At 38.5% G+C, this 24,579-nt stretch overlaps 1 protein-coding gene across 2 annotated transcripts; it reads right to left on the bottom strand.

Moving 5' to 3' along the window:
* Positions 1-17,069: 17,069 nt before the first annotated feature.
* LOC107764460 (protein PSK SIMULATOR 1) lies at positions 17,070-23,664 on the bottom strand. Of its 2 annotated transcripts, XM_075249193.1 has the most exons (13): positions 23,489-23,664; positions 22,343-22,702; positions 21,263-21,588; positions 21,042-21,134; positions 20,870-20,960; positions 20,078-20,171; positions 19,589-19,686; positions 19,333-19,402; positions 18,368-18,471; positions 18,154-18,270; positions 17,881-17,957; positions 17,742-17,786; positions 17,070-17,636 (listed from the first exon to the last, which is right to left on the bottom strand). In XM_075249193.1, the coding sequence occupies exons 2-13, from the start codon at positions 22,655-22,657 to the stop codon at positions 17,405-17,407; spliced, it is 1,662 nt and encodes a 553-aa protein (XP_075105294.1). In that variant the 5' UTR covers positions 22,658-22,702; positions 23,489-23,664; the 3' UTR covers positions 17,070-17,404. The 2 variants fall into 2 exon arrangements, with proteins under 2 accessions (XP_075105294.1, XP_075105295.1); XM_075249194.1 differs by lacking the exon at positions 23,489-23,664 and having other exon boundaries at positions 21,263-21,605; positions 22,343-22,686.
* Positions 23,665-24,579: the final 915 nt, after the last annotated feature.

Below are 24,579 nucleotides of genomic sequence, written 5' to 3'. Positions count from 1 at the left end.
TGTCACGACCTGGAATGCAACTGGACTTAACGAGAACTCACACTTTGAAAACTTAGCATATAACTGACTATCCCTCAGAGTCTGAAGAACCACTCTGAGATGCTGCTCGTGCTCCTCCCGGCTGCGGGAATATATCAAAATATCGTCAATGAAGACTATCACGAACGAGTCTAAATAAGGCCCGAACACTCGGTTCATCAAATCCATAAAAGTTGTCGAGGCATTTGTCAACTCGAATGACATAACCAGGAACTCATAATGCTCGTACCGAGTGTGGAAAGCTGTCTTAGGGACATCAAATGCCCTAATCCTCAACTGATGATAGCCAGATCTCAAATCAATCTTTGAAAATACCGTGGCACCCTGAAGCTGATCAAACAAATCATCAATCCTTGGCAATGGATACTTATTCTTGATTGTAACATTATTCAACTGCCGGTAATTAATACACATTCTCATCGAACCATCCTTTTTCTTAACAAACAACACCGGCGCACCTCAAGGCGAAACACCGGGTCTAATGAAACCCTTCTCAAGCAAGTCTTGCAACTGTTCATTCAACTCTTTCAACTCAGGCGGGGCCATACGACACGGCGGGATAGAAATGGGCTGGGTGCCCGGAGCCAAATCAATGCAGAAGTCAATATCCCTGTCAGGTGGCATACCCGACAGGTCTGAAGGGAAAACCTCAGGAAACTCACGAACAACGGGCACAGAATCAATAGAGGGAACCTCACCACTAGAATCACAAACATATGTCAAATAGGCCAAACACCCCTTCTCGACCATACGCCGAGCCTTCACATACGAGATAACACTACGGGTAAAATGACTAGGAGTCCCTCTCCACTTTAAACGAGGCATACCCGGTAAAGCCAAGGTCACAGTTTTGGCATGCCAGTCCAAGATAGCATGGTAAGGTGATAACCAGTCCATCCCTAATATAACATCAAAATCAACCATGTCTAAAAGCAACAAATCTACGCAAGTCTCAAGACCCCCAATCACCACCATACAAGAATGATGAACTCGATCTACCACCATAGAATCACCTACCGGGATAGACATATAAACGGGAACACTCAATGAGTCACTAGGCATAATCAGGTACGATACAAAATAAGATGACACATACGAGTACGTAGACTCCGGAACAAACAACACTAAATAACTGCATCTGAAGCCTCAGCCTCAGGCCTGGCTGGGAGAGCATAACATCAGGGCTGGGCCCCACCACCCTGAATCACATCTCTGGGACGACCTGCTGCTGGCTGGCCTCCACCTCTAGCGGTTTGAGCTCCACCTCTAAATCCTCTACCTCTACCTCTAGCACCTCTACCGCCCGCCTCTAGCTGACTGGGCGGTCTGTGGAACACCTGGTGCTTGGACCATAGTTTGGGAACCCTGCTGCTGCGACTGAGTACCCACCAACCTCGGACAAGTCCTCCTGAAATGACCATACTCACTACACTCAAAACATCCACCTGAGTGATGTGGCTGAGGAAACTGAGACTAGCCGTGGCGACCTGGATGACCACCTTGAAAACTCTGGAGCGGCGGTGCACTGATAGGAGTTGGTGGTGCACTCTAAGACTGTTGATCAGAATACTGCATCTGCGAACCACGGCTACCTGAAGCACCGTGAGAGATCTGAAGAGCTGACTAAAAGGGCCTAGGAGGATGGCCTCTACCATATGAATCTTTGCCTCCAGACGAGGCACCACTGAATCTACCTGAATGACGGGGCCTCTTATCCGACCCATGACCACCTCCCTGCGACAGGACCATCTCCACTCTTCGGGCCACATTGGCCGCCTCCTGAAAAGTAATCTCACTCCCAGCCTCCCTAGCCATCTGAAGATGAATCAGCTGAATAAGACCATCAATAAACCTCCTCACCCTCTCTCTCTATCTCTCTCGGTAGGAAGTATGACAAGAGCATGACGAGCTAAGTCGATGAACCTGGTCTCATACTGGGTAACTATCATGGAACCCTGCTGGAGGCGCTCAAACTGCTTTTGATAAGCCTCTCGCTGAATAATGGGGAGAAACTTCTCCAGAAATAGCTGTGTGAACTGCTCCCAAGTCAAGGCTGGCGATCCAACTGGTCTAGCTAAGCAATAATCCCTCCTCCAAGTCTTGGTGGATCTAGACAAGCGAAATGTAGCAAAATCAACCCCATTGGTTTCAACAATACCTATGTTCCTGAGAACCTCGTGGCAACTGTCTCGATAATCCTGGGGATCCTTAGTAAATGCACCGTTGAAAGTGGAAGTGAAGAGCTTGGTGAACCTATCCAGCCTCCACAAAGCAAGAGGGTATTCAGGTTGATCCGAAGAAGATTGAGGCAGTCAAGAGCTGGCCTAAACCAGCATCAGCTACAGAGATTCGGAGTTTCTTGGGATTGGCAGGCTACTATCGTTGGTTCGTAGAGGGGTTTTCATCTATTGCAGCCCCGATGACCAGGTTGACCCAGAAGCGTGCCCAGTTCAGGTGGTCGGACGAGTGTGAGGCGAGCTTTCAGAAGCTTAAGACAGCTTTGACTACGACACCGGTGTTGGTTTTGCCCAAAGGTTCAGGGCCTTATACAGTTTATTATGATGTATCTCGTATTGGGTTTGGTGTAGTGTTGATGCAGGATGGCAAGGTCATTGCTTATGCTTCGCGGTAGTTGAAGATTCATGAGAAGAACTATCTGGATCATTATTTGGAGTTGACAGCCATTGTTCACACATTGAAGATTTGGAGGCATTATCTGTATGACATGGCATGTGAGGTGTTCACGGATCACAAGAGTCTTTAGTATTTGTTCAAGAAAAAGGAGTTGAATTTGAGGCAGAGGAGGTGGTTGGAGTTGTTGAAGGATTATGATATCACTATCTTATATCATCTGGGGAAGGCCAATGTGGTGGCCGATGCTTTGAGTAGGAAGTCAGCCAGTATGGGCAGTCTTGCTTATATTCAGGTCGGTGAGACACCACTTGTTTGGGATGTTCAGGCTTTGGCTAATCGGTTTGTGAGGTTGGATATTTCTGAGCCTAGTCATGTATTAGTTTGAACGGTAACTCATTCTTCTTTATTGGAGCGTATCCGTGATCGGCAGTATGATGATCCCATTTGTGTGTCCTTAGAGACACGGTGCAGCGCTGAGGTGCCATGCAGATTACCTTAGATGATGATGGAGTTTTGAGGTTGCAGGGTCGAGTTTGTGTGCCTAATGTGGATGGGCTTCGAGAGTTGATCTTAGAGGAGGCTCATAGCTCCCGGTACTCTATTCATCCCGGCGCCGCAAAGATGTATCACGATTTGCGGTAGCAATATTGGTGGCGGAGAATAAAGAAAGATATCGTAGCATATATGGCTCGTTATTTGAATTGTCAGCAGGTCAAGTACGATCATCAGAGGTGTGGTGGGTTATTTCAGAGGATTGAGCTTCCTGAGTGGAAGTGGGAGCGGATCACTATGGACTTCATTACTGGACTCCCGCAGACTCAGAAGAAGTTCGACGCAGTATGGGTCATTGTTGATAGGCTGACCAAGTCAACGCATTTTATTCCTGTGGTAGTCTCCTATTCATCCGAGAGGTTAGTTGAGATCTATATCCGGGAGATTGTTCGTCTTTATGGTGTACCTGTGTTTATCATTTTGGACCGAGGTACGCAGTTTACCTCGCATTTTTGGAGAGCAGTTCAGCGAGAGTTGGGCACGCGGGTTGAGTTGAGCACAACATTTCATCCTTAGACGGACGGGCAGTCCGAGCGGACTATTCAGATTTTGGAAGATATGCTTCGAGCTTGTGTCATTGACTTTGGAGGCTCGTGGGATCAGTTTTTGCCTTTAGCAGAGTTTGCCTACAATAACAACTACCAGTCGAGTATCCAGATGGCTCCTTATGAGGCTTTATATGATAGACGGTGTCGGTCTCTGGTTGGATGGTTTGAGCCGGGAGAGGCTCGGTTGTTGGGTACGGATCTGGTTCAGGAGGCCTTGGATAAGGTCAGGATTATTCAGTATAGGCTTTTTACAGCTCAGTCCAGGCAAAAGAGTTATGCAGACCGCAAGGTTCAAGATGTGTCTTTTATGGTCGGTGGGCAGGTATTGCTCCGAGTGTCGCCTATGAAGGGCGTGATGAGATTTGGGAAGAAGGGCAAGCTTAGCCCTAGATTCATTGGCTCGTTTGAGATTCTGGATCGAGTGAGAGAGGTGGCTTATAGACTTTCATTGCCGCCGAGCTTATCAGTCGTGCATCCAGTATATCATGTGTCCATGCTTCGGAAATATCACGTCGATTCATCCCACGTGTTAGATTTCAGCACTGTCCAGTTGGACAATGACTTATCTTACGAGGAGGAGCCGGTGGCTATTCTAGACCGGCATGTTCGCCAGTTGAGGTCGAAGAGTTTTCCTTTTGTTCGTGTTCAGTGGAGAGGTCAGCCTCCTAAGGCATCAACCTGGGAGTCCGAGTCCGATATGCAGAGTCGTTATCCCCATCTTTTCCCTGACTCAAGTACTTCCTTCTTCTGTCCGTTCGAGGACTAAAATAAAATTCTGTGTTTTGAGGCCTTGAAAATCTCATTTAGATTCACCTCGATTTGCATGCGCAGTCCGGGCACGTAGCCGGAAAGCTTAAATATGAAATTCTGTGAAAAATAATAAATTTTGACTATAAAATGAGCTAATTTGACTTCGGTCAATGTTTTAGGTAAACAGACCCGGACCCGTGATTTGACTGTCTCGGAGGGTCCGTAGGAAAATATGGGACTTGGGCGTATGCCCGAAATCAGATTCCGAGGTCCCAAGCCCCAGAAATGAATTTTTTAAGAAAATTATTTTCTAAAATTTTTTAAAGAAATTTGAATTGAAATTTGCTTAGAACATGATGGTATCATGCCCGTATTTTGGTTCCGGTGCCCGATACAGGTCTTATATATGATTTAAAATGTTTCTGTGGAATTTGGTGAAAAACGGATGTCATTTGACGTGATTCAGACTTAAATTGCAAAATTGATGTTTAAAAAAGTTTTGAGAAAATTTCATTGATCTTGAGATTTAATATGATGTTCATGATGTTATTTTGATGATTTGATTACTCGAATAAGTCCGTAGGATGTTTTTGATGTTTTGTGTACACTTGGTTTGGAGTTCCGAGGGCTCGGGTGAGTTTCGGGTAGGTTACGGGGTGTCTTAGGCTTAAAATCAGAGTTGTTGCAGGCTCAGAGAGGTGGAGGACCTCTGAACAGGGCAGTGCGGTCCGCACGATATGGACTGCTGCCGCGGAGAGGCTTGTGCAGCCGCACTCGTTTTGGTGCGGTCCGCGGTGAAGAACACTTCACTGGTCCGACTTCGGAAGCATATATCTTTTGATCCATAAGGAATTTTGAGATGATTCAAAAACGAAAGTTGTAGCCCTTCGTGTCTAGTATTTAGAAACATATTATAATAGGTATTTGGACATTTGTAGAGAAAGTTATGGCCAAAATACTAAGACCGGTCACTGTAGAACACAGGAAGCCTGTGCGGTCGCGGTTGATTTTGTGCGGTCCGCACAGGGCATCTGAGGGTAGTATATTTAGACAGGATTTTCAGTTATTTTTTAATTTTTAAGACCCGAGGCGATTTTTCAAACAACTTTTCTTCTCCAAATCGATTGTAAGTCGTTTTTAACTAGTTTTCTTCAACCATTAACATCTTTTAACATGATTCAAATCAATGATTTTCATGGGGAAAATTGAGTGTTTTGGGTAGAACCTGGGTTTTTCAAAAATTAGGGATTTGGACCTCAATTTGAGGTCCGATTTCAAAATAAATTATATATTTGAGTTTGTGGGGGAATGTGTAATCAGGTTTTGGTTCGAACCTCGGGTTTTGACCACGTGGGCCCGGGGGCGATTTTGACTTTTTGGGTAAAACTTTGGAAAATCCATTTTCATGCATTCAAATTTATTCATTTAGCATTTATTAATATAATTAAGTAACTTGTGGCTAGATATGAGCGAGTTGGTGGTGGAATCAAGCGGTAAAGCGATAGTTGAGGCTTGAATTGCGTTCGTGGCATCGAGGTAAGTGTTCGGTCTAACCTTAGCTTGAGGGATTAGGAATTGAGTCCTATTTTCTATTTGCTTCTTGTTGAGTACGACGTATTAGCATGTTGACGAGTATCTATACGTTGGTGTCGAGCATGACCGTGAGTCTTAAATTGATACTTGTTGTATTCTTGAATGTTACTATGGTTGAAATAGTGAGTAATTCCTTGATTTGAGCAAAGACTTAGTTTGTTTATCGTGGAATCCACTTATGATTGAGAAATGGTGGTAATTGAGACGAGCAGGAGTTGAATTAAGATTGGTTATAATTGATTCTCCCTTGTCGGGACGTCTAAACTTGTACTGTTGAGTTCCCTTGCCGGGACAGTGTAGTCTATTGTTGATCCCTTGCCGGGACGGTTAATTATGATTATTGTTGACTGTATAGTTGGAACGGATTGTGCGCCACAATATTATTATATATATATTGATCGGGTTGCACGCCGCAACAGGTATTATATTGGATCGGGTTGCATGCCGCAACATGTATTATATTGGATCGGGTTGCATGCCGCAACATATATTATATTGGATCGGGTTGCATGCCGCAACATATATTATATTGGATCGGGTTGCACGCCGCAACAGATATTATATTGGATTGGGTTGCACGCCGTAATAGTTACATGATGAGGGATCGGGTTGCTCGCCGTAACAGTATTGCTATTGTATTGTTGTAGATATTGAGCTGTCCTTTCATATTTTATTAAGTTTCTGTTTGTCTTGATATGTTTCCCCGAAGCATGTACCCCATCCCATTTTAGACTGCTTATTCCTGTTTATTTTCCGCCATATATTATATAACTGTACAGGTTTATCTGGAGTCTGGTCCTAACCTTGTCACTACCTCGCCGGGGTTAGGCCAGACACTTACCAGCACATGGGGTCGGTTGTGCTGATACTACATTCTGCACTCTGTGCAGATACCAGAGCGGCACTTGATCAGCAGTAGTAGGGTAGCCAGCCTTCAGTCCACCGAGACACCGAGGTAGCCTTGCAGGTGTCCGCAGGCTCGGCGTCTCCTCTATCTTCTATTATGTTATGTTATCTCATGTATCCGAGACAAATAGTATTATTTTTTTTCCTTCAAACTGTTGTATGTAGCACTCTTAGTAGTCCGTGGATATTGTGACACCAGTTTTTGGGTAGAGGCATGTGTTGACTTTCGAAACATTTTGATTTTATATTTACTTAAGACTTCAGCTTAAATCTCACATTCCGCTGTTATTTAAATGTTTATCACTTGTTAATATAAGTTGTAAAAAGGATTAAAACAAAAGAGTTAAAGATTTCTAAGTCCGTGGCTTGCCTAGCTTCTACGAGTATGCGCCATCACGACTCCTAAGGGTGGGAATTCCGGGTCGTGACAAAAATAAAAGTTAATTTTTTTTAGATGAACATATAAGTAAATTTTAACATGTAACAAATATATGCATATATAATTATAAATTGGTAACTAATATTGTGAAGAATAATCGGTATCTTTTATTTAAATGTTACTATTTTAATATGAATAAATTAAAAACCCAATAAAACTTGAATATTTTACCAACTATATGTATGAATATAATATGTAATTCATGATGTGTTGCACTTTTTAAATTTAAAAAAATACATAAATATGAATTTATAAATTACTTTTTCATAATAAAAATTTATACTAATTAATACAGTAGAAAATAAAATAATTATTAAAAAATTACGAACACTACTTATCAATCTAGCTACAACATAATATATACAGAAACTTGTTATTATAAAGCTAATAGAATTTCAAATTATCAATAATCATCAATCAAAAATTTTCTGATTAAATAATTATTTCAACAACATAAAAAATAATGGAAATAACAGTATAGTAGGTCATTGAGTTCATTACTATGATCAAGATCGATATCAACCTACAAAGTACTCCAATTAGTATTAGTATAATACGATTACATCAATAAAATAAGAGATTTAAAATGGAAGAAGAAAAGTGTCAGGAATTATGAAGTTAGAATACCATTATCTATAATGGAGTGAGAATATGGCTTCACGTTGAAACACAAATTTGAGAGGATGAGAGAAACAAAAGAGATCTTAATAGATACATAAAAGTCATTTGGTAATTACATGGTGTAATTACTACCAATTCTCACCCCTCGTTAAAAATTTGAGAGTGTAATTACTCTCTCTCAATTATACTTAATTCCACACGAATTGAATAATTACTTGGCCAAATAAACAAGTCAAATTGTGTAATTATACTCAATTATACCCACATCTAATTACATGATGACTTCAATATGATAGATAAAGAGCGTTGAACCTAACATTTTTGTTATAATGATGTGTGACTATAATTCCATAGTTTCGTGTATTATGTGCCTTGCATTTTACATGCTTTAATGATAAATTATACTTTATTTGCACGTAATGAATTCTATTTTATGTGTAGGTGAATTGGAGATGAAAGTAGAGCAAAAGGGATACTTAAACGTTGAAAATGTGCTCGAGAACAATGAAAAGGAGAGGCCAGGCAAATACCAGCTCAACCAGGCTTTAGCTTGGCGAGGCCAGCCAAAGGCCAGACTGAACCAGGCTTTAGCTTGGCGAGGCCAGCCAAAGGCCAGGCTGAACCTGGAGTTAGGCTGGTGATGCCAGGCCTGGGGCCAAGTCCAGTCCGAGTTTTGTAGATTTATTTCGTCTCCTGATTTGGCTAGGACTTGACCTATACGTTTAGGTATTTTCCTACACATAAATATAGACCTAAAAACGCCACTTTTAGACAGATGGTGGAGAGACATCGAGTTTGAACATAATTTAGACCTAAGGAGGCTAAGGAGACCGGAGATTCGACCTTAGGAGGCAAGAACACACTAGGAGCAAGGCGGGAAATTCTTCTACGAGTTTTTCACTTCCTTCTTCCTATTTTCATTATTGGTTATGAATTCTAGTATTGTAGTTTTGCATACTATTATGAATAGCTAATTTGTTATCTAAGATTTTGATGGAACCTATTGGAAGATGATTTTCCTGTTACATTAATATAGATTTGTTGTAGCTTTTTCTCTAATTATTCAACGACATTTATATTGTGGTTGGTTGAAACTGTGCCTATTTAGTGTGTATTACCTGGGAGAGAGTGTAACGACCTGGCCGGTTGTTTCAATTGTTATCGCTCCGTTTTTTCTCATTTATGCTTCTTATCGCATTGTTCAGCTGTATTACGTATTGTCGGGTTGGCTGGCTCGGGTTCGGAAAGGTTCTGGTAAAGTTTGAGACACTTAGTCTCTTTTAGATAAGCTTAAGTTGGAAAAGTCAACCGGATGTTGACTTATGTGAAAAAAGGGATCGGATGTGAATTCCAATGGTTCGAATAGCTTCGGGAGATGATTTGGGACTTAGGAATGTGATCGAAACGTGTTTTGGAAGTCCGTATCAGGTTTAGGCTTGAATTGGCGAAGTTGGTATTTTGGCGTTTCCCAGATGATAGGTGAGATTTTGATATAGGGGTCAGAATGCAATTTCGAGAGTTGCAGTAGGTCCGTTGTGTCAATTGGGGTGTGTGTGCAAAAATTCAAGTCATTCGGACGTGGTTTAATAGACTTTTTGATCGAAAGCGGAATTCAGAAGATTTTGGAACCTTAGGTTTCAATTCAATGTGATTTGGTTGATTCGATGTTTTTTGAGGTGTTTGAAGATTGTTATAAGTTTGGATAGTGGTATATGACTTGTTGGTGCTCTTGATTGAGGTCCCGGAGGCCTTGGGGTGATTTTGGATAGTTGACGGAAGATTTTGAGTTGGGTTTGGCAGCTGAAGATTTCCCATTGCTGTCATACCCGCACCTGCGGCTAGGGGACCGCAGGTGCGGGCTCGCAGAAGCGCCAAGATGTTCGCAGATGTAGAATTGGCCATGTGGGGCTGGGACTGCAAAAGCAACTGCTCGATCACACCTGCGGTGGCGCAGGTACGGCTTCTTGATCGCAGATGCGGAGATGGGCACATTAGTGAGAACCGCAGATGCGGTGCATTTGATCGCAGAAGCGGAGGAAGGGCCGCAGGTGCGAAAAGCTTGGGTCAGAAGGTATAAAAGATTTTCTTCGCAATTTTTGAGTTATTCTTTACCATTTTCATGCGGGTTTGAGCTTGGGGGAGCTATTTGAAGAGGGATTTCAAGAGGATTTCATAGAGGTAAGGTTTTTGGTCCCTAAACTCGTTTCTATGGTATTATTTCACCGATTTGGCTTGAAATTAATGGAAATTAAGGGTTAAAAATTGGGAATTAGGGCTTGAGATTGGAAATCTTTGAGTAAGGGTTTGATGTGTCATTTGTGGTTGGATTTTGATACTTTTGACATGGATGAACTCATGGGAGGATAAGGAGTGTATTGATGTAATTTTTATCGGATTACGAGACGTGGGCCCGAGGGTCGGGTTTTGGTTAATTTTGGGATTTATGTTGTAATTCGATTATATTTGCATGCGCTTCGTTTTCTTAGCATATTTTGACGTCATGATTCTGATTTTTGGATAGATTCGACGCGAGTTAAGGCCGATTTGAGGGGCAAAGTCATCACGGGCTAGAGTTTGGACCGGATAGAGGTGAGTTATGATTGTAAATGTTGTCCTGAGGGTATGAAACCCTGAATTTCACATCGTTGTGCTAATTCGAGGTGATGCACACTCTAGATGACGAGCGTGGGGTCGTGCACTATTGGAAATTGTGACTTAGTCCGTCCCGAATGACTGTTTTACTGCGTATTTGATTGAAAACTATTTGCTATCATCATGTTTTGGGCTGAATGCCATATTTGGGCCTCATGTCAACTGTTTGGACCCTTAGGGGATTTTTACTACTATGCCTCATTGTTTTGACTTAATACTTGTACTCAGTCATGTTATATTCTACTGTTTTCATAACTCAGCCATGTTTACTCTGTTTTGACATCTTAAATGACATTTTGAGCTGAGTATCATATTTGACTGTGCCCGAGTGGCTTTTAGAGATTTCTGCCTGAGTAGGGCCGATGGCCTGTGTTGTGAAGTTATTGTGGGATCAGGTTGCGCGCCGTAGCGGTATTGAACTGATTTATGATTATGAGGTCGAGGGCCTGAGTTGTACGCCACAAGGTGGCTTGATGTGAGGCCGATAGCCTGTTGATTATGCCACGAGATGTCTTGTTATTGCGCTTGGGCCGTAAGGGGCCTCTCTCGGAGTCTGTATACCCCCAGTGAGCGCGGGTACCCAATGTGAGATGTGTTATGGCCTGAGGGGCTGATGTTGTTTCATGCTATTGCCCGAAAGGCTGATACGAGTGATTGTGAGATAGCCCGAGGGGCTGATTCTATTGGTACTTTGCTCGAGGGGCTGGTTTTATGTGTTTATCTTTTCTCACTGCTTTTCCTTCGCTCGTTTCACTATAAAAAGATGTTTTGAAGAAGCTTATACTGAACTAAGTTGTTTTTATAAGTTTTCACTGTTTTATTGCATTGTATTGATTTTACACTGCCTATTTGTAGCATTTTGCTGTGTTTTACGTGTTTTCTTATCTCTCAGCTGCCTTTACTTTTATTACTCACTAAGTTGATGTACTCACATTACTCCTTGCACCTTGTGTGCAAATTCAGGAGCTTCGGGTCCCGCTAGCGAGGGCTGATTTCTTCCAGCAGGCTGTTAGGAGTTCACTAGGTAGCTGCTCGATGTTCGGAGCCTAGTGCTTCTCCTTCCTATTTGTATTGGATTTGTAGTGGACTTTGTAGTCTCTTTCTACTCTTAAACGGATGTTTAGATGCTCATGACTGGTGACACCCCGATGTCGGGCTGTGTTTATTTCCGCACTTGTTCTATTTCGCTTTATTTTGGTACTTATCACTTATTAACGGCTTAATTATGAATTAAATAACGGTTAATTGCTATTGGGGGTTTGTGTCGGTTGGCCTTGTTTCACGATAGGTGCCATCACGACCCAGTCCAGGTTTAGGGTCGTGATAGAGAGTGCATATTTAGGTAGTTGTTGAATAACATCACTCCTAATGTATATGAGGGATCAATACGGAGGGTTTAAAGGTGGGATTAGGGATAATCAAACCTTGGTGAGATCCGAGTGAGCCGTACTTAATGCCAGCTAGTGTAATTCGGGAGAATATGTCTAGTAAATTGTGGTAATTATTCGGGAGAGAGTTACAATAGTCAGAGTGCTCATGATCGGTAGAGAAGACTTTGGCAAATTTATAGGAAACGTAGTGGAAAGGATTCCGACAATATGGGAAATCACAACTCTAGACCACCTTAATCTTGTCTCCAATCCTTATCCTTGTTAATTGATAGTTTTATTGCTTTCTAGTATTTGTTAGTTAATTAGATAAAAATAAATATTATAATATTTATAATTAGAAAATTATTTGGACTTGTGTTTCTTAGCGATATTGAACAACTGTAGCTAAGTCTTAGTTCTCTGTGGGATTCGACTTCAAACTTGTAAACAAGATTATATTTGCAACGACAGCTTAATCCTTTTTATAAGGCATAGTTATGCGTGATCATATAACATACTAATAAATGGATAATATAAGAAAAAAATTTGGTCCAGGCCATGCAATTGTTTCATGAAATTTATCAAAAGAGATAAGACTGATATTGTTACCTACAATACTATTTTTTCATGGTCTATTTAAAGTGGGAAGAATTGGCTCTGCCAAAAAAAGAAAGTTTACGCCGAGATGCTATCTACGGGGCCCATATCTAATTTGTACACTCAATTCTATTTATTAAAGGGTTATTTTAAAGGGATTTTTACCTCCTATACCATATATGAAACCTTATTACCCTAAATGTGTATAGTTTGTTAATTACCCGCTCAGTCCACGTTTTACCTACAAATTTTGTACCATTCGACTATTAGGCACTAAAAGGGCAGAATATTCCCTAAAAAACGGGCTACAATTAAGGAGAGAATCTTGGTGTTAATTGATTCTACATTAAATTCAATTTTTAAAAAGGGAAAGGAGATTTCTCATCTGCGTATTTTTCTCTAGAACTACAATTCAAATTCTCGAAAAAAAAAAGAACGAACAATTCAAATTTTCGAGTTTCAACAACTCAAAGTTGAAAAAATCTGTTCTTCCATATATTTTCCACCATTGATAGCCATTAAGAAGCTTGAAAGCTTTGAATTCAAATTTGGGTTTTCAAAAATCATTATTTGTTTGGATTGGGTGTTGTTGTAAATAATTCGGAATATGTTTAGGAGTTTATATCTCAATTTTTAGGGGTTTTGGTGAAGATTAGACTTGGTTTTGACTGAATTTTAGATTGAAACTCGAAGAAGAAGAAGAAGAAGAAGAAGACGTATTTCCAGAAATTTTAGATAAATTGTAGAATTGTAGATATATTGTAGATAAATTGTAGATGAATTGTAGATTGGGAAAACTAAAACTTCTACAAATCTTCTACAATTATGTCGAAAATGCCAATTATGCTACAATGAAATGAGAATTTGGATATTAAAATTCAATGTATCTATTTTGTAGATAAATTGTAGATTATTTGTATTCTGATTGTAGATGCATTATTTTCTGTTTTCACAAATCCAAAACGACTAAAGCTTCTACAAAATCTTATGCAAAAAACAGTCTACAATTTATCTATAATTTTTCTAATTTGACTACAAAATATCTACAAATTCTGAAAATATGTCTTCTTCTTCTTCTTCTTCGAGTTTCAATCGACTGGGTTAACCAGTAACCTTCAACCAATGCAAATTGTGGGGGATACAACTGAAGGTAATTAAGTGGAGAAGAAAGTGATGGTAATTGTGGGTGAGAAGAGATTGTACGAGAATGGGGAGGGGTGTGGGGGGGTGGGAGGAGAGAGAGGCGGGTAAACGAAATAAAGTGAAAATACGGTCCTAAAATCACGCCTACAATAAATGAAGGAATAATTATACCCTTAATTTGAATTATGGTATATAAATGATAATTTGGTATGCTTAAATGTAATTAACACAATCCTTAAACAATGAAGGTAATAAGATTTGGTATATGGTATAGGTATGTAAAAATCCCTATTTTAAATATGGACTAGTTGAAAAAGCCGTGTCATTCTTTTGTAAGTTGGAAAGAAAGAGAGAAGATACATGTATTGAATTTTATAATGTTGCCATTAATGGATTGTGCAGAAATATTTAACTCGACAGAGCTTATACTATTTTTGAGTCGCTTTCTTTAATTGGACTACTTACGAATGCGAGAACATATCAGCAGTGGCGAAGCCAGGAATTTACTCAAGGGTGTTCAAACTTGAAAAAAGTGAAAAAAATCTCCGAGAAAGAGTGTTCAATATATATTATATACCTCTAAAATCTAATATTTTACCTATATACGCAAGTGTAATTTTCCGACGAAGCCCACCCTTTACAACATGTAGCTTCGCCCATGCATATCAGGCAATGATAAATGGGTTTTGTCTCGAAGGGTTGTTAGGTGAATCTAATCTTATGCTAAGAAAAATGGTTGCAAAAAAATAAATCATGTTTTCAAGATCATTGATAGAAGATGGTCGGATCAACTTCATCAACTTTTGCACGTAGCGGGATATATTTTAAACCCGGAATTGTTTTATACAAATAATGCCAATGACACTTTAGATGCATAAGTGTCCAGGATATACCATGGATTATGGATGTGTTTATACTTATTAAATTTTATAATATTTTTTTTCTATAGTTAAATGGTGGTTGCAATTTGATCATCAAACTTCAAACTTGCAAAAAATTACTGTCAAATTACTAAGTTTAACTTCTAGCTCATCAGGATATGAGAAAAACTAGAACGTATTTAAATATTCTATATTACATTATTATTAGTATCTCTTAATTACTCTCTATAACTTATGCACAAATTCATCCCAAAAAGAGAAATAGGCTTGAGCTATTACGTTTTAATGATCTAGTGTACATTAAATACAATAGAACATTATAGTGTCGGTATCAAGAACATTAAAGTGTCGGTATGAAACGCGTGGTACTATATTGATCCAATTTTGTTGGATAATGATAATGAGGCAAATTGGTTAACTTCATATAGACAAGAGAGGCCATATCACGGGAAAAATTAAAAAATAGCTAGATTTACAAGTGGTCAATCAAAAAATAGCCACAGTTTCAAAAGTAATCGAAATTTAGCCACTTTTTATGTAGAAATAAATCTGAACGAAAACACTATTCAAAATCCGGAAAATACTCCAGTATAATATACTGGATCTCCAGTATAATATACTGGAGTTCCAGCATAAGTATACTGGAACTCTAGTATAATGGTCCAGCATAATATGCTGAAAGTTCATACACAGGTGCACCGATCTCCAGTATATTATGCTGCAACTTTCCGTAGACACTATTTTTCAATAACTTTTCAAATACTGACTATTTTTGAATAACTAATCCAAAAACTGACTAACCCGTGCTATTTGTCTCTTATCATTGATATCCCTGCCCATAGTTTTGGTAAAAGTCGGTTGCAAGCCAAGATTTAATGTTACTAAATAAAAGAATGGATTGAAGCAAATTTGAGATACAAGAGCAAATTCAAAATTTAAATTTTATGGGTTCAACATTTAATATTTTTAGTGTTAAAGTGATTATATTGTTAAAATAATAGGCTCATATCTACTATTTATTACAATTATAATAAATTTTTATTCATAAATTTATACTTTGCACCACGTATTGAATTCAGATATCTATAACAGTGGATCCGCCCTGCATGGGCTTGAAGCATGAGGAGAGAAAAATAACTTAAGAAATTGTATTTAAGACTTTTTGGTGAATATAACACTATGGCACGAGGAACGTAATTGTAAGCTGTAATCTTTGTGACCAATTTCAAAAGCGAACCATGTACAAGCAAATAAAGCGAACCATGTACAAGCAAATATTCTCCAATTAAAAAATACTCGAAGCCATAAACTTTCAAACCAACAACCTTCCGAACTCACATATTTCATAAACTTTCGAATCGCTAAACTTTCAAAATCGCGGAATTTCAAACCCGTAAACTTTATAATTTTTAAACCCGTAAACTTCCAAACACATAAACCTCTGAACTCATAATTTTGGACCTTTAAACCAATAAATAAAAAAATTAAAACTGAAAAATATATTGAAAAAATATTTTTTTCCGGGAGGGGGGAGGGGGGGGGAGGGGGGACAGTAAAACGAAAAAAACAAAAATTTAAATTACAAAAAAAAAAGTTTTTTGTGTGTGTGTGGGGGGGGGGGGGAGGGGTTGGTGGATGGTGCAGAAAAACGAAAATATAGAAATTTTAAATTGAAAAAAAAATTAAGGTAAAAAAAATAAATATTTTTTGCGGGGGTAGGGGTGGGGTGGAGGGATAGTAGGGTGGGTGGTAACGGAAAAACTGACATTTGAAAAAAAAAAGCCTTTTGAAGAAAAGGGGTGAGGAAGGTTGAGAAGGAGTTTTAGAAAATGTTTTCCCTTCTCTTGATAAGGAAAACATTTTCCTCCAATTGGAGGAAAATAAGTTCATAAGAAAAATGTTCTCCAAAATATTTAAGCCAACCAAACATGAGAAAATTGAAAACATTTTTCGAAAAATACTTTCCTTCATACCAAACACGCCCTTAGAATCCATTTGTATTAATGATATATTATGTATTAATATCTTATTCTGATAAATGCAAAATACCTTCTGAATTAAAGTTTGTGCTTAATAATTATTAGAACCAGATTGTCTGTTTATGAGAAAGGTGACTCAAAATCAACTCTTTAAGAGACAGAAGTTGTGTGACAACAATTTTTGGTGGGTTGGTTGCTGGCGCGATGATCCGTTAATCTTGAATCCTCTATAGGAATTCATCGCTATTCTTTTCCTCTACCGGTAAAGGTTCATCCCGAGTCACAAGATCAAGTTTTTTAAAAAAAAATTATTTTTTCTTTGAGAACACAAACTTTAGTATGAACTTATGCAAAATGTGTGGCTATTTGGCATGAAAAGTGGTGATTAAATATGAAACAAAATCTAATTTGTGTTAAGAAACATAACAAATCAATAAATAGTGACCCAATCATCCAAAACCAACTTCATTTTCTATTTTCTCTATCACCCTAATTCTGATTTCATTTGCTAAACAACACGTTGTCATCTGTACATCTGCTAATCCCCACAACAAGCAACTCATATTGAAGTCTTCACGGAAACAGCCTCTCTACCTTCACAAGGCGGGGTAAGGTCTGCGTACACACTACCCTCCCCACACCCCACACTGTGAGAAACTGAGAATACACTGGGTATGTTGTTGTCATTGTTGTAAGCAACTCATATTGAAATATCCACCCGGTCTACGGAATCAAGAGTTGAACAATCTGGGGATTTCAAAAGTGACCTCAAGCGCCCACCGTTGGAAGTTGCTTTGGACTGAGCTACTAGGTAATTGAGCCATAGAACAAGCTCAAGGATATAAGCCTCTGATTTCTGCTTGTCAGCATGGTGTAGTGTCTCAATTTGGATGACATCCGCTGATACAATCGACTTACGATTTGATTCAGACCTGAACGCATGAAATGTCTTTTCTCTGAATCATAGTATAGTGTAGTGCTCATATTTGTTTAAGGTGAATAAAACAATGGCATAGAGGCCATTAGGGGAAACTTACCCGGCATTAGCCCATTCTCCAACCCAACCAAAACCATGGTGAGCTCTGTTTCAGATTATTAAAAAACAAGATGATGAACTATCAAAAATTGCAAAGAAATTAGACATCAGTAATCAGTTGAGCTGTTTCGAGTCCATACTTGGCAGTAATCGTTGCAACAGGAACTAGCCACTGTAGTGTTTTCTCCATTTCAGCTTTAATTTCAGTAACAGTGAGCTGCAGATAGTAGAGGAAAGAAAAACACGAGCAAAAAGAAGAGACATGATGATGATCTAAAGTAGGAAAATATAAATCGTGCAGAATTTCACTAGACGATGAAACACGCTTAAAATCCGCTTGTTAAGATTAAATTAATCTTGCCCGTTACTAGTACCAAACTGATGCTTCTTGGTAATAAGAAATGAGAGGGCACCTGCTCTTTGACATGAAAAGATTGTATTTTGGATCGCAAAGAAAATTTTATATTGGGCGGAAGATTCTGATATAGCATATCTCGCGCATTTAGAGGCATAGAGCTTGACCGGGCTACCTGATCACAATAATTATTGAGTCAACAAGATGCAAAGATCACAAATCGGAACACTTTTCTTGCTTATGATTGACGAAAAATGGAAGAATGTTCTTACAATTGAATCAATCTGGAGAATGACATTAGCATAATGTAGATCAAGACCAGCAGGCCCTAATCTTGGCTTACTACCCAGAAATTGCTTTTTCTCACTATCTGGATCTGCATGTCACAGTTATCTCAATCAGAAATTATTAAGTAGAGGATTATTATTTATTTTGTTTACTTACATTTTTGGCACTTTTTTGTTTTAACTTTTCATTTATCTATGGGGCAAACAAAAGTGTCCAATTGTTTTGAATAATAAGATAGAAATGGAAAAGGACAAATACAGCGGAAGATAATGTCTCTGGTTTATTCTACTTTTATACGTGTTTCAGTTTATTGGAAGAATCCACAGGCAAGAAAGATGTGGCAGAAGATAATATTAGAGCAAGAAGATATTATTCTGATTCCAGCCTCCTCTATATACAGATACATGCTCAATTACTCAGGGCACAAAAGTCCCAAAACATTCCAGCGGACTGGTAATATTTAAACTAGAGATATTCAAATGAATTCTGGCCTTGAGGATTTTGAAAACGATCTTCCTTGTCTCTCTAATTCAGTTATAAGTTCTTTAATTATTACGTCATTTACCTTGAACGAAACTTTAAATTAGGAGTCATAGGACTTAACCCAAGATGGGAGGCATAGTGACAGCAGAAAGGTTCAGAAACGAGGGATAACTGCACGACGGAATGCACCTAGAGGTGAAAGAGTGATTCATAACTGTACGATATGTAGATGATAAAGTGCTTGAATGATGGTTATTAGAGTAGAAATGGGGTATTTTCTTAATTTTTTAACCTAATCTTTTCTTGGAACACTGAAAGGACAGCAGCGTTGAAGGAAAGAGAAATGCAACCAGACTGACATGGACCAAAGCAATAATCTTTCACTTGTGCAATTTACGATATCAAAAGAAAAAAATTGGGAAAAAATTTCAGATGTAACAGCTATCGAGAATGAGCCAGTACATACCCGGGTTGCCAAAAATATTATCTATCTCCCTGTTGAGAAAGAGGGCAATATCCACTAGCTTATCCATGACCTGTTTCCATAATCAAAAGGGTCTTAATACATCCTCAAAGTACAATATGTTCAAAATTGAAGAGATTAAAACACTAAAACTTGATCCCAACAGTTTGTCAGCAAAATCAAATAAATGATACTCCATATGTTATTAATTTGGATGGTCTCAAATGATTAAGCTGAAAAATAAAGGCTGAAATGGTACCTCATCCAAACATCTGGACCACAGTGACTTTTTCTTTAAGTTTTTTACTATTTTCTTCTGGATTTTCAACTCAGCAGCTAAAATTGTAAGACCATTACCTGCGGAAAAATGCAAAAGAGCAAAAGAAATAAAATGATCCAAAATATTATTATTATCATCAACATATCCCTTTTTCTAACACTTGAATGAGCAGCCAAATTATTTAAGATGGTTTTCTTCAATTTCGTTTTTACATAGAGACTAAAGCTTTAAAATGTACTATTAGCATGCAACTCGACAGCAAGAATAAACCATAAAAGCATAATTTCTTAAACTGTTCTATTTCTGGTGATTCATCACTTCAGAAGCAAACAACACTGCAATTTAAGAAATTCAAAAGCACCTAATATGCCTAGGAAGCAATGAATATCAACAAAAGTAGTGCTGAGAGCTTGATAAGAATAGAATAGAAATGCCGAACTGAAGAGATGAATATGATTGGTTGGGCACCTTTTTGACTGGCATTTGATTTACCATCTTCTAGACGCTTGTGCTGATAATCTTGCTCAATTTTATCCAGAGTATGCAACTCATGGTATAACTCCTGTCATCAGAGAGAGTGAGTTCCTACTTTAATCTTCAGATCACAAAATAGGTTTACCACTTGTAAGACTTTCTTTTTCTAGCTCGGTTAAAAAATCTTATGATGTTAACTTTGGTACTTGAAAAGGCATGCCAACACAAGGATATAGCCAATAACCCACTTTTACATGGTTGAGACCAATTGATAACAGCATTATGCATAATGATCAGGTGAAGAAACATAACTTTGGCAGATCAACTACTTCCTCAACCATTCTCCCTTTTTTCGTTTGTGATCTTTAAGGAAATTCATGTACAATAAACCATGTTCAGAATTATTAGTAACTAAATTTGTTGTTTACTGCCTGATCTCAAATATATTCTCAACTGCAAACCAAAGTCAACATTGCTTCTTGGACCTAATCCTCCATGTTGATGATGACTAAGGTTGAGAGTAGTTTACCACAAACTAGTCACACTAATCCAAAGTCAACAACGGGGTGTGTTTGTGTGTGTGCGCGCGCTTTGTGAAAAAAAGGAAATCATAAAATTAAAGACAACTCAATTTACACGATAACGTGTAAAATTTGTCTCTTGCCGATTGCTTTTTAATTTAACTTTTTATTAAAATAAATCTTAGTAAATAATTTTAAAATTACAAAGCTCTAATGATACTAGAACTTTATAATTCTGACTTTATGGCAGCGCGATAATACTAACAGCTGTATACTGAACCAGGGTTATCAGTTGCTGCATCATCAGTTCAGCTTCTTCCCTCAATTGTTTCTGGGGGGTAGGTTCTCTCCTATATCTGAAAATATTAAAGTGTAGCGTCAGTAAAATCTTCAATATATTGTAATTTATCAGGAAAGGTAAGAATCCTGCATATTACTTCTCAAAAAAGCGGTCCAAGTTGTGCCACTGTGGATCTTTACATTGATTTCCAAACCGAACTACTTCTCCAGTAAAAATCTGTAGCTCTTTCCTGAGATGCACGCCATATTAGTAATTCTTTTACTTGGAAAAATGAACATGATAAGCAACTCCTTCAAAGATTCAAAGAAGGCTCACCAATAATAAAATTACAGTAAAGCTACTCTCTCCATTACTAACCTCTTATCATCAGCAACTATACTAAGAAGTTCATCCATGTCAGTTGATACTAACAGCTGCACACCTTCTGAAGGTAGCACCACGTCGTTCAATTGTCGAATGCTTCTTCTTGAAAGTGAATGCATAAGAGTAGAACCTTTAACGATTGTGTTTGCAACCTCAAATGACAATATAGATAGTTCATTCCCTTTGCTTGTCGCACCATAAACAAATCCACTGCTTAAATTCAAATTAGTCATGCTGCTCCCAATTATGTCCAATGCTTCCACAGTCCTCACGAGTCCAGCACTTCCAGCTCTACCTAGACGAGAACTTACTTCTGCAACCTACAACATTTAGGAGCCTGCATGTTATATCGAGCATTACAAAACAGTTGGCAAACATAAATTTTCAGGAACACATTTATCAATTAGGAATCCACCTCTGCTTTTACTTCTTGTAAACAGTCAAGTTCTCCTTTAATAAGCTGATAACTAGTAATTACCATTCAAATACTTGTCTAAACAAGTTTTTTGTGGAACGGTTAGATAAAGATCCTAGTAAATGAGAACAATGGGAATTATCCAGATCTAGTTTCCAACATTTAACTGGTTCTCTAGTTCTCCACAGACTATCCTCACAACATCTCGGCTAACCAAAGTTCAACTGAATCCCCCCTTTTCACCAAACAAACAAGACCTCCACAAATTTCTAGTTGAGTAACAATATTTTGCTTTTACATATAATACAACTACAACAACTACGCCTCAGTCCCAAACAAGTTGGGGTAGGCGATATGACATTCCTTTCATTAAGCTCAACTCATATCATCATCATTACCAAAATAGAATAAAAGTGCAAGTAAGAAAAGATAAATATATACAAATAATAGTGATAGTATTAATAATAATAACAATGCTAGAAGTTCTCTACCAAGTTTAAAACCTATTCCCAACTACTAGGTATCACCTATATGGATTTTCCTCTTCCATTGTGCCCTAGCAATGATTCAAAGGATTTGAAGGTCTTTCGAGACAACTTCCTTTTACGTATAATAGTGAGAGAAAATCTACTGAAGCATAGTTATAGATCTTTATCAACCTTTGCAACCCTCCTTGGTTTAGGTTTTCGTGAAGAGCTCCCGTGAAACCTCGGGATACCATCATAAAACTCTTCCTCACTGCTCGAATAGCCACCGAACCTAGACTGCATCCTCTGTTGTGTGCCAGGCTCCTGATTCTCTTTGTCCTTGCTCTCCTGTGATTGTGGTGGAGTTAGCATCTTACTCTGCTTCTGCAACTCATGTTGCTGTTGTTGGTGTTGCCTCTCATAGGGATATCCTTTCACGCCACTCTGGGAGTAAGGATTCACTAACTTACTTTTGGCGCTTTGATTCTTAGAAGAACTTCCTCCCATTGTGATGAAAACAACAAACTCTTACCCCCACAAGCTATGCAATAGCTGAACATAAACAAATTGAAAAAACGTCATAGTTCAATCAAAACACAGAAAGCATTTTGGGAAATATACGGTTCCTTGTCCCTACGAATAACCCCATTTCAAAGTACAAACAAAAACACCCAACTGCCAAAAAAGGTCTAAAAATTTTTGAGACCAGAGGAAAAGAGAAACTTATCAAAAGCAGAAGAACAAAAATGTTTTGGGTTTAAAGTATTCGAAATAAAAGAATTAAAATAGTGATTGAGCAAAAATACCAAGAATTATGCAAGGGTAGGTACTTAGGCAGCAACAGAGGTGGATGGGGCTTTGAGTTACCGGGTTCATATTTTTGATGCAGAGTATAAATTTATAGGCAAAGATCCACTAAAACTGCAATAAATATTAGATATGAATCCATAATTTAAAACTATAACGGATTCAATGGTAAGAACCTATAGGTTGAACCCACTGAGCTTAAATCCTGGATTCACCGCAAAAATTGATAAAAATATCAACTTTCCTCAACACTCTTACACCCCTTTGAATTATGCTACCCATAAACAAAACCCCAGTTCAAATTCATATAAAATATCAAAACTTGAATATTTAAACAAAAATGGAAAGTAGCATAAGCTGAAGAAACAGAGAGGTTACTGAGTTTTGCGCTTTAACAGGAAATACTAAAAGTTGGGAAATAACAGACCAAGAATTCAAGACCGTTTTGACTATTTCTAGCGAAGCTAAACCCCCATTTCAGCAAAAATCATAAAAATCAAAACTTGAGAATAAAAGTAAAGGAAAACTCACACAGAGATGATGTTTTTGACAAAATAGAAGTGAAATAATTCCAATAATCAGGTAGGAGTAGAACAAAAAAATAACAATAATTATGTAGGAGAACATATTTTTGTGAATGTGCCAGCCAAGGGAACAAAAGTCGCCAGAGTTGAGAAGCCAACGACTGCTCTGTTATCTCATACCAAACCGGCTTTGACTTTGAAATAGTCAAATTTCAAAGAGTTTTAAAACGTTTCTTTATGGTCCGACTGAATTGACGCTTTTGCCCCTAACTAAAATAAGAAACATAAACGATTCGTGAATCTTGAGCCTTTACCTTCATAAAATACAACAACAACAACAACAACAACCCAATATAATCTCACTTAGTGGGGTCTAGGAAGGGTAGTGTGTACGCAGACCTTACCCCTACCCTAGGGTAGAGAGGCTGTTTCCAAATAGACTCTCGGCATCCTTCCCTCCAAGAACTTCCCACCTTGCTCTTAGATAGACTCGAACTCACAACCTCTTGGTTGGAAGTGGAGGTTGTTTACCATCAAAACAACCCTTTACCCGCGTAAAATCTAGGAACGATTCCTAGTTTCGATCGAGATTCTTCTATTCTCTTTTTATTTTGTTATAATTGAAAAATATATAAGGTAAAATATGCTCATATTAAATGTTCGCATAATAAAGTGATACAAGGAGCCGGAGGCAAGCGAGGAAAATGGTAATCAGGTCCGAAGGCAATAATTTCGTTTGTTCCCGAAGGAAATGCATAAAGACAAAAGAAATGTATGTCGCCTGGTGTCACACCTCCTTTTTGCGCGCCCGCCCCGAAGGGTTAAATGCGCGAGGGAGTTTTTCCAATTTAAGTGACAATATTCGAAATGAGATTATTTATTTAATTCAGAGTCGCCACTTGGGAAAGGTTTGGCTTTTGGTGTCCCAAGTCACCGGTTTATCTTGAATCCCGAATCGAGGAAAATATTCGACTTTTCCAAATGAAGTCTGCGAACCAGAAATTCTAAGTAAGGAATTTTGTTGACCCGAGGGAAGGTGTTAGGCACCCTCGAATCCCGTGGTTCTAGCACGGTCGCTTAAATTGTTATAATGGCTAA

The sequence above is a fragment of the Nicotiana tabacum genome, chromosome 3 (assembly GCF_000715075.1).
Source record: "Nicotiana tabacum cultivar K326 chromosome 3, ASM71507v2, whole genome shotgun sequence".
NCBI lineage: Eukaryota > Viridiplantae > Streptophyta > Magnoliopsida > Solanales > Solanaceae > Nicotiana > Nicotiana tabacum.
The sequence above is the reverse complement of the archived record's forward strand: the minus strand, read 5'-3'. Positions and strand labels throughout refer to the sequence as shown.

Excerpts from the sequence above, each read along its gene's own strand:
- LOC107764460 (XM_075249193.1), bottom strand. The coding sequence starts at position 22,657 with ATGGGAGGAAGTTCTTCTAAGAATCAAAGCGCCAAAAGTAAGTTAGTG. Across the intron at positions 20,172-20,869 it reads CCCTGGTTCAGTATACAGCT|GAGTTATACCATGAGTTGCA; the intron begins GTTAGTATTATC and ends CTCTGATGACAG. Across the intron at positions 18,472-19,332 it reads TAATATTTTTGGCAACCCGG|ATCCAGATAGTGAGAAAAAG; the intron begins GTATGTACTGGC and ends TGTGACATGCAG.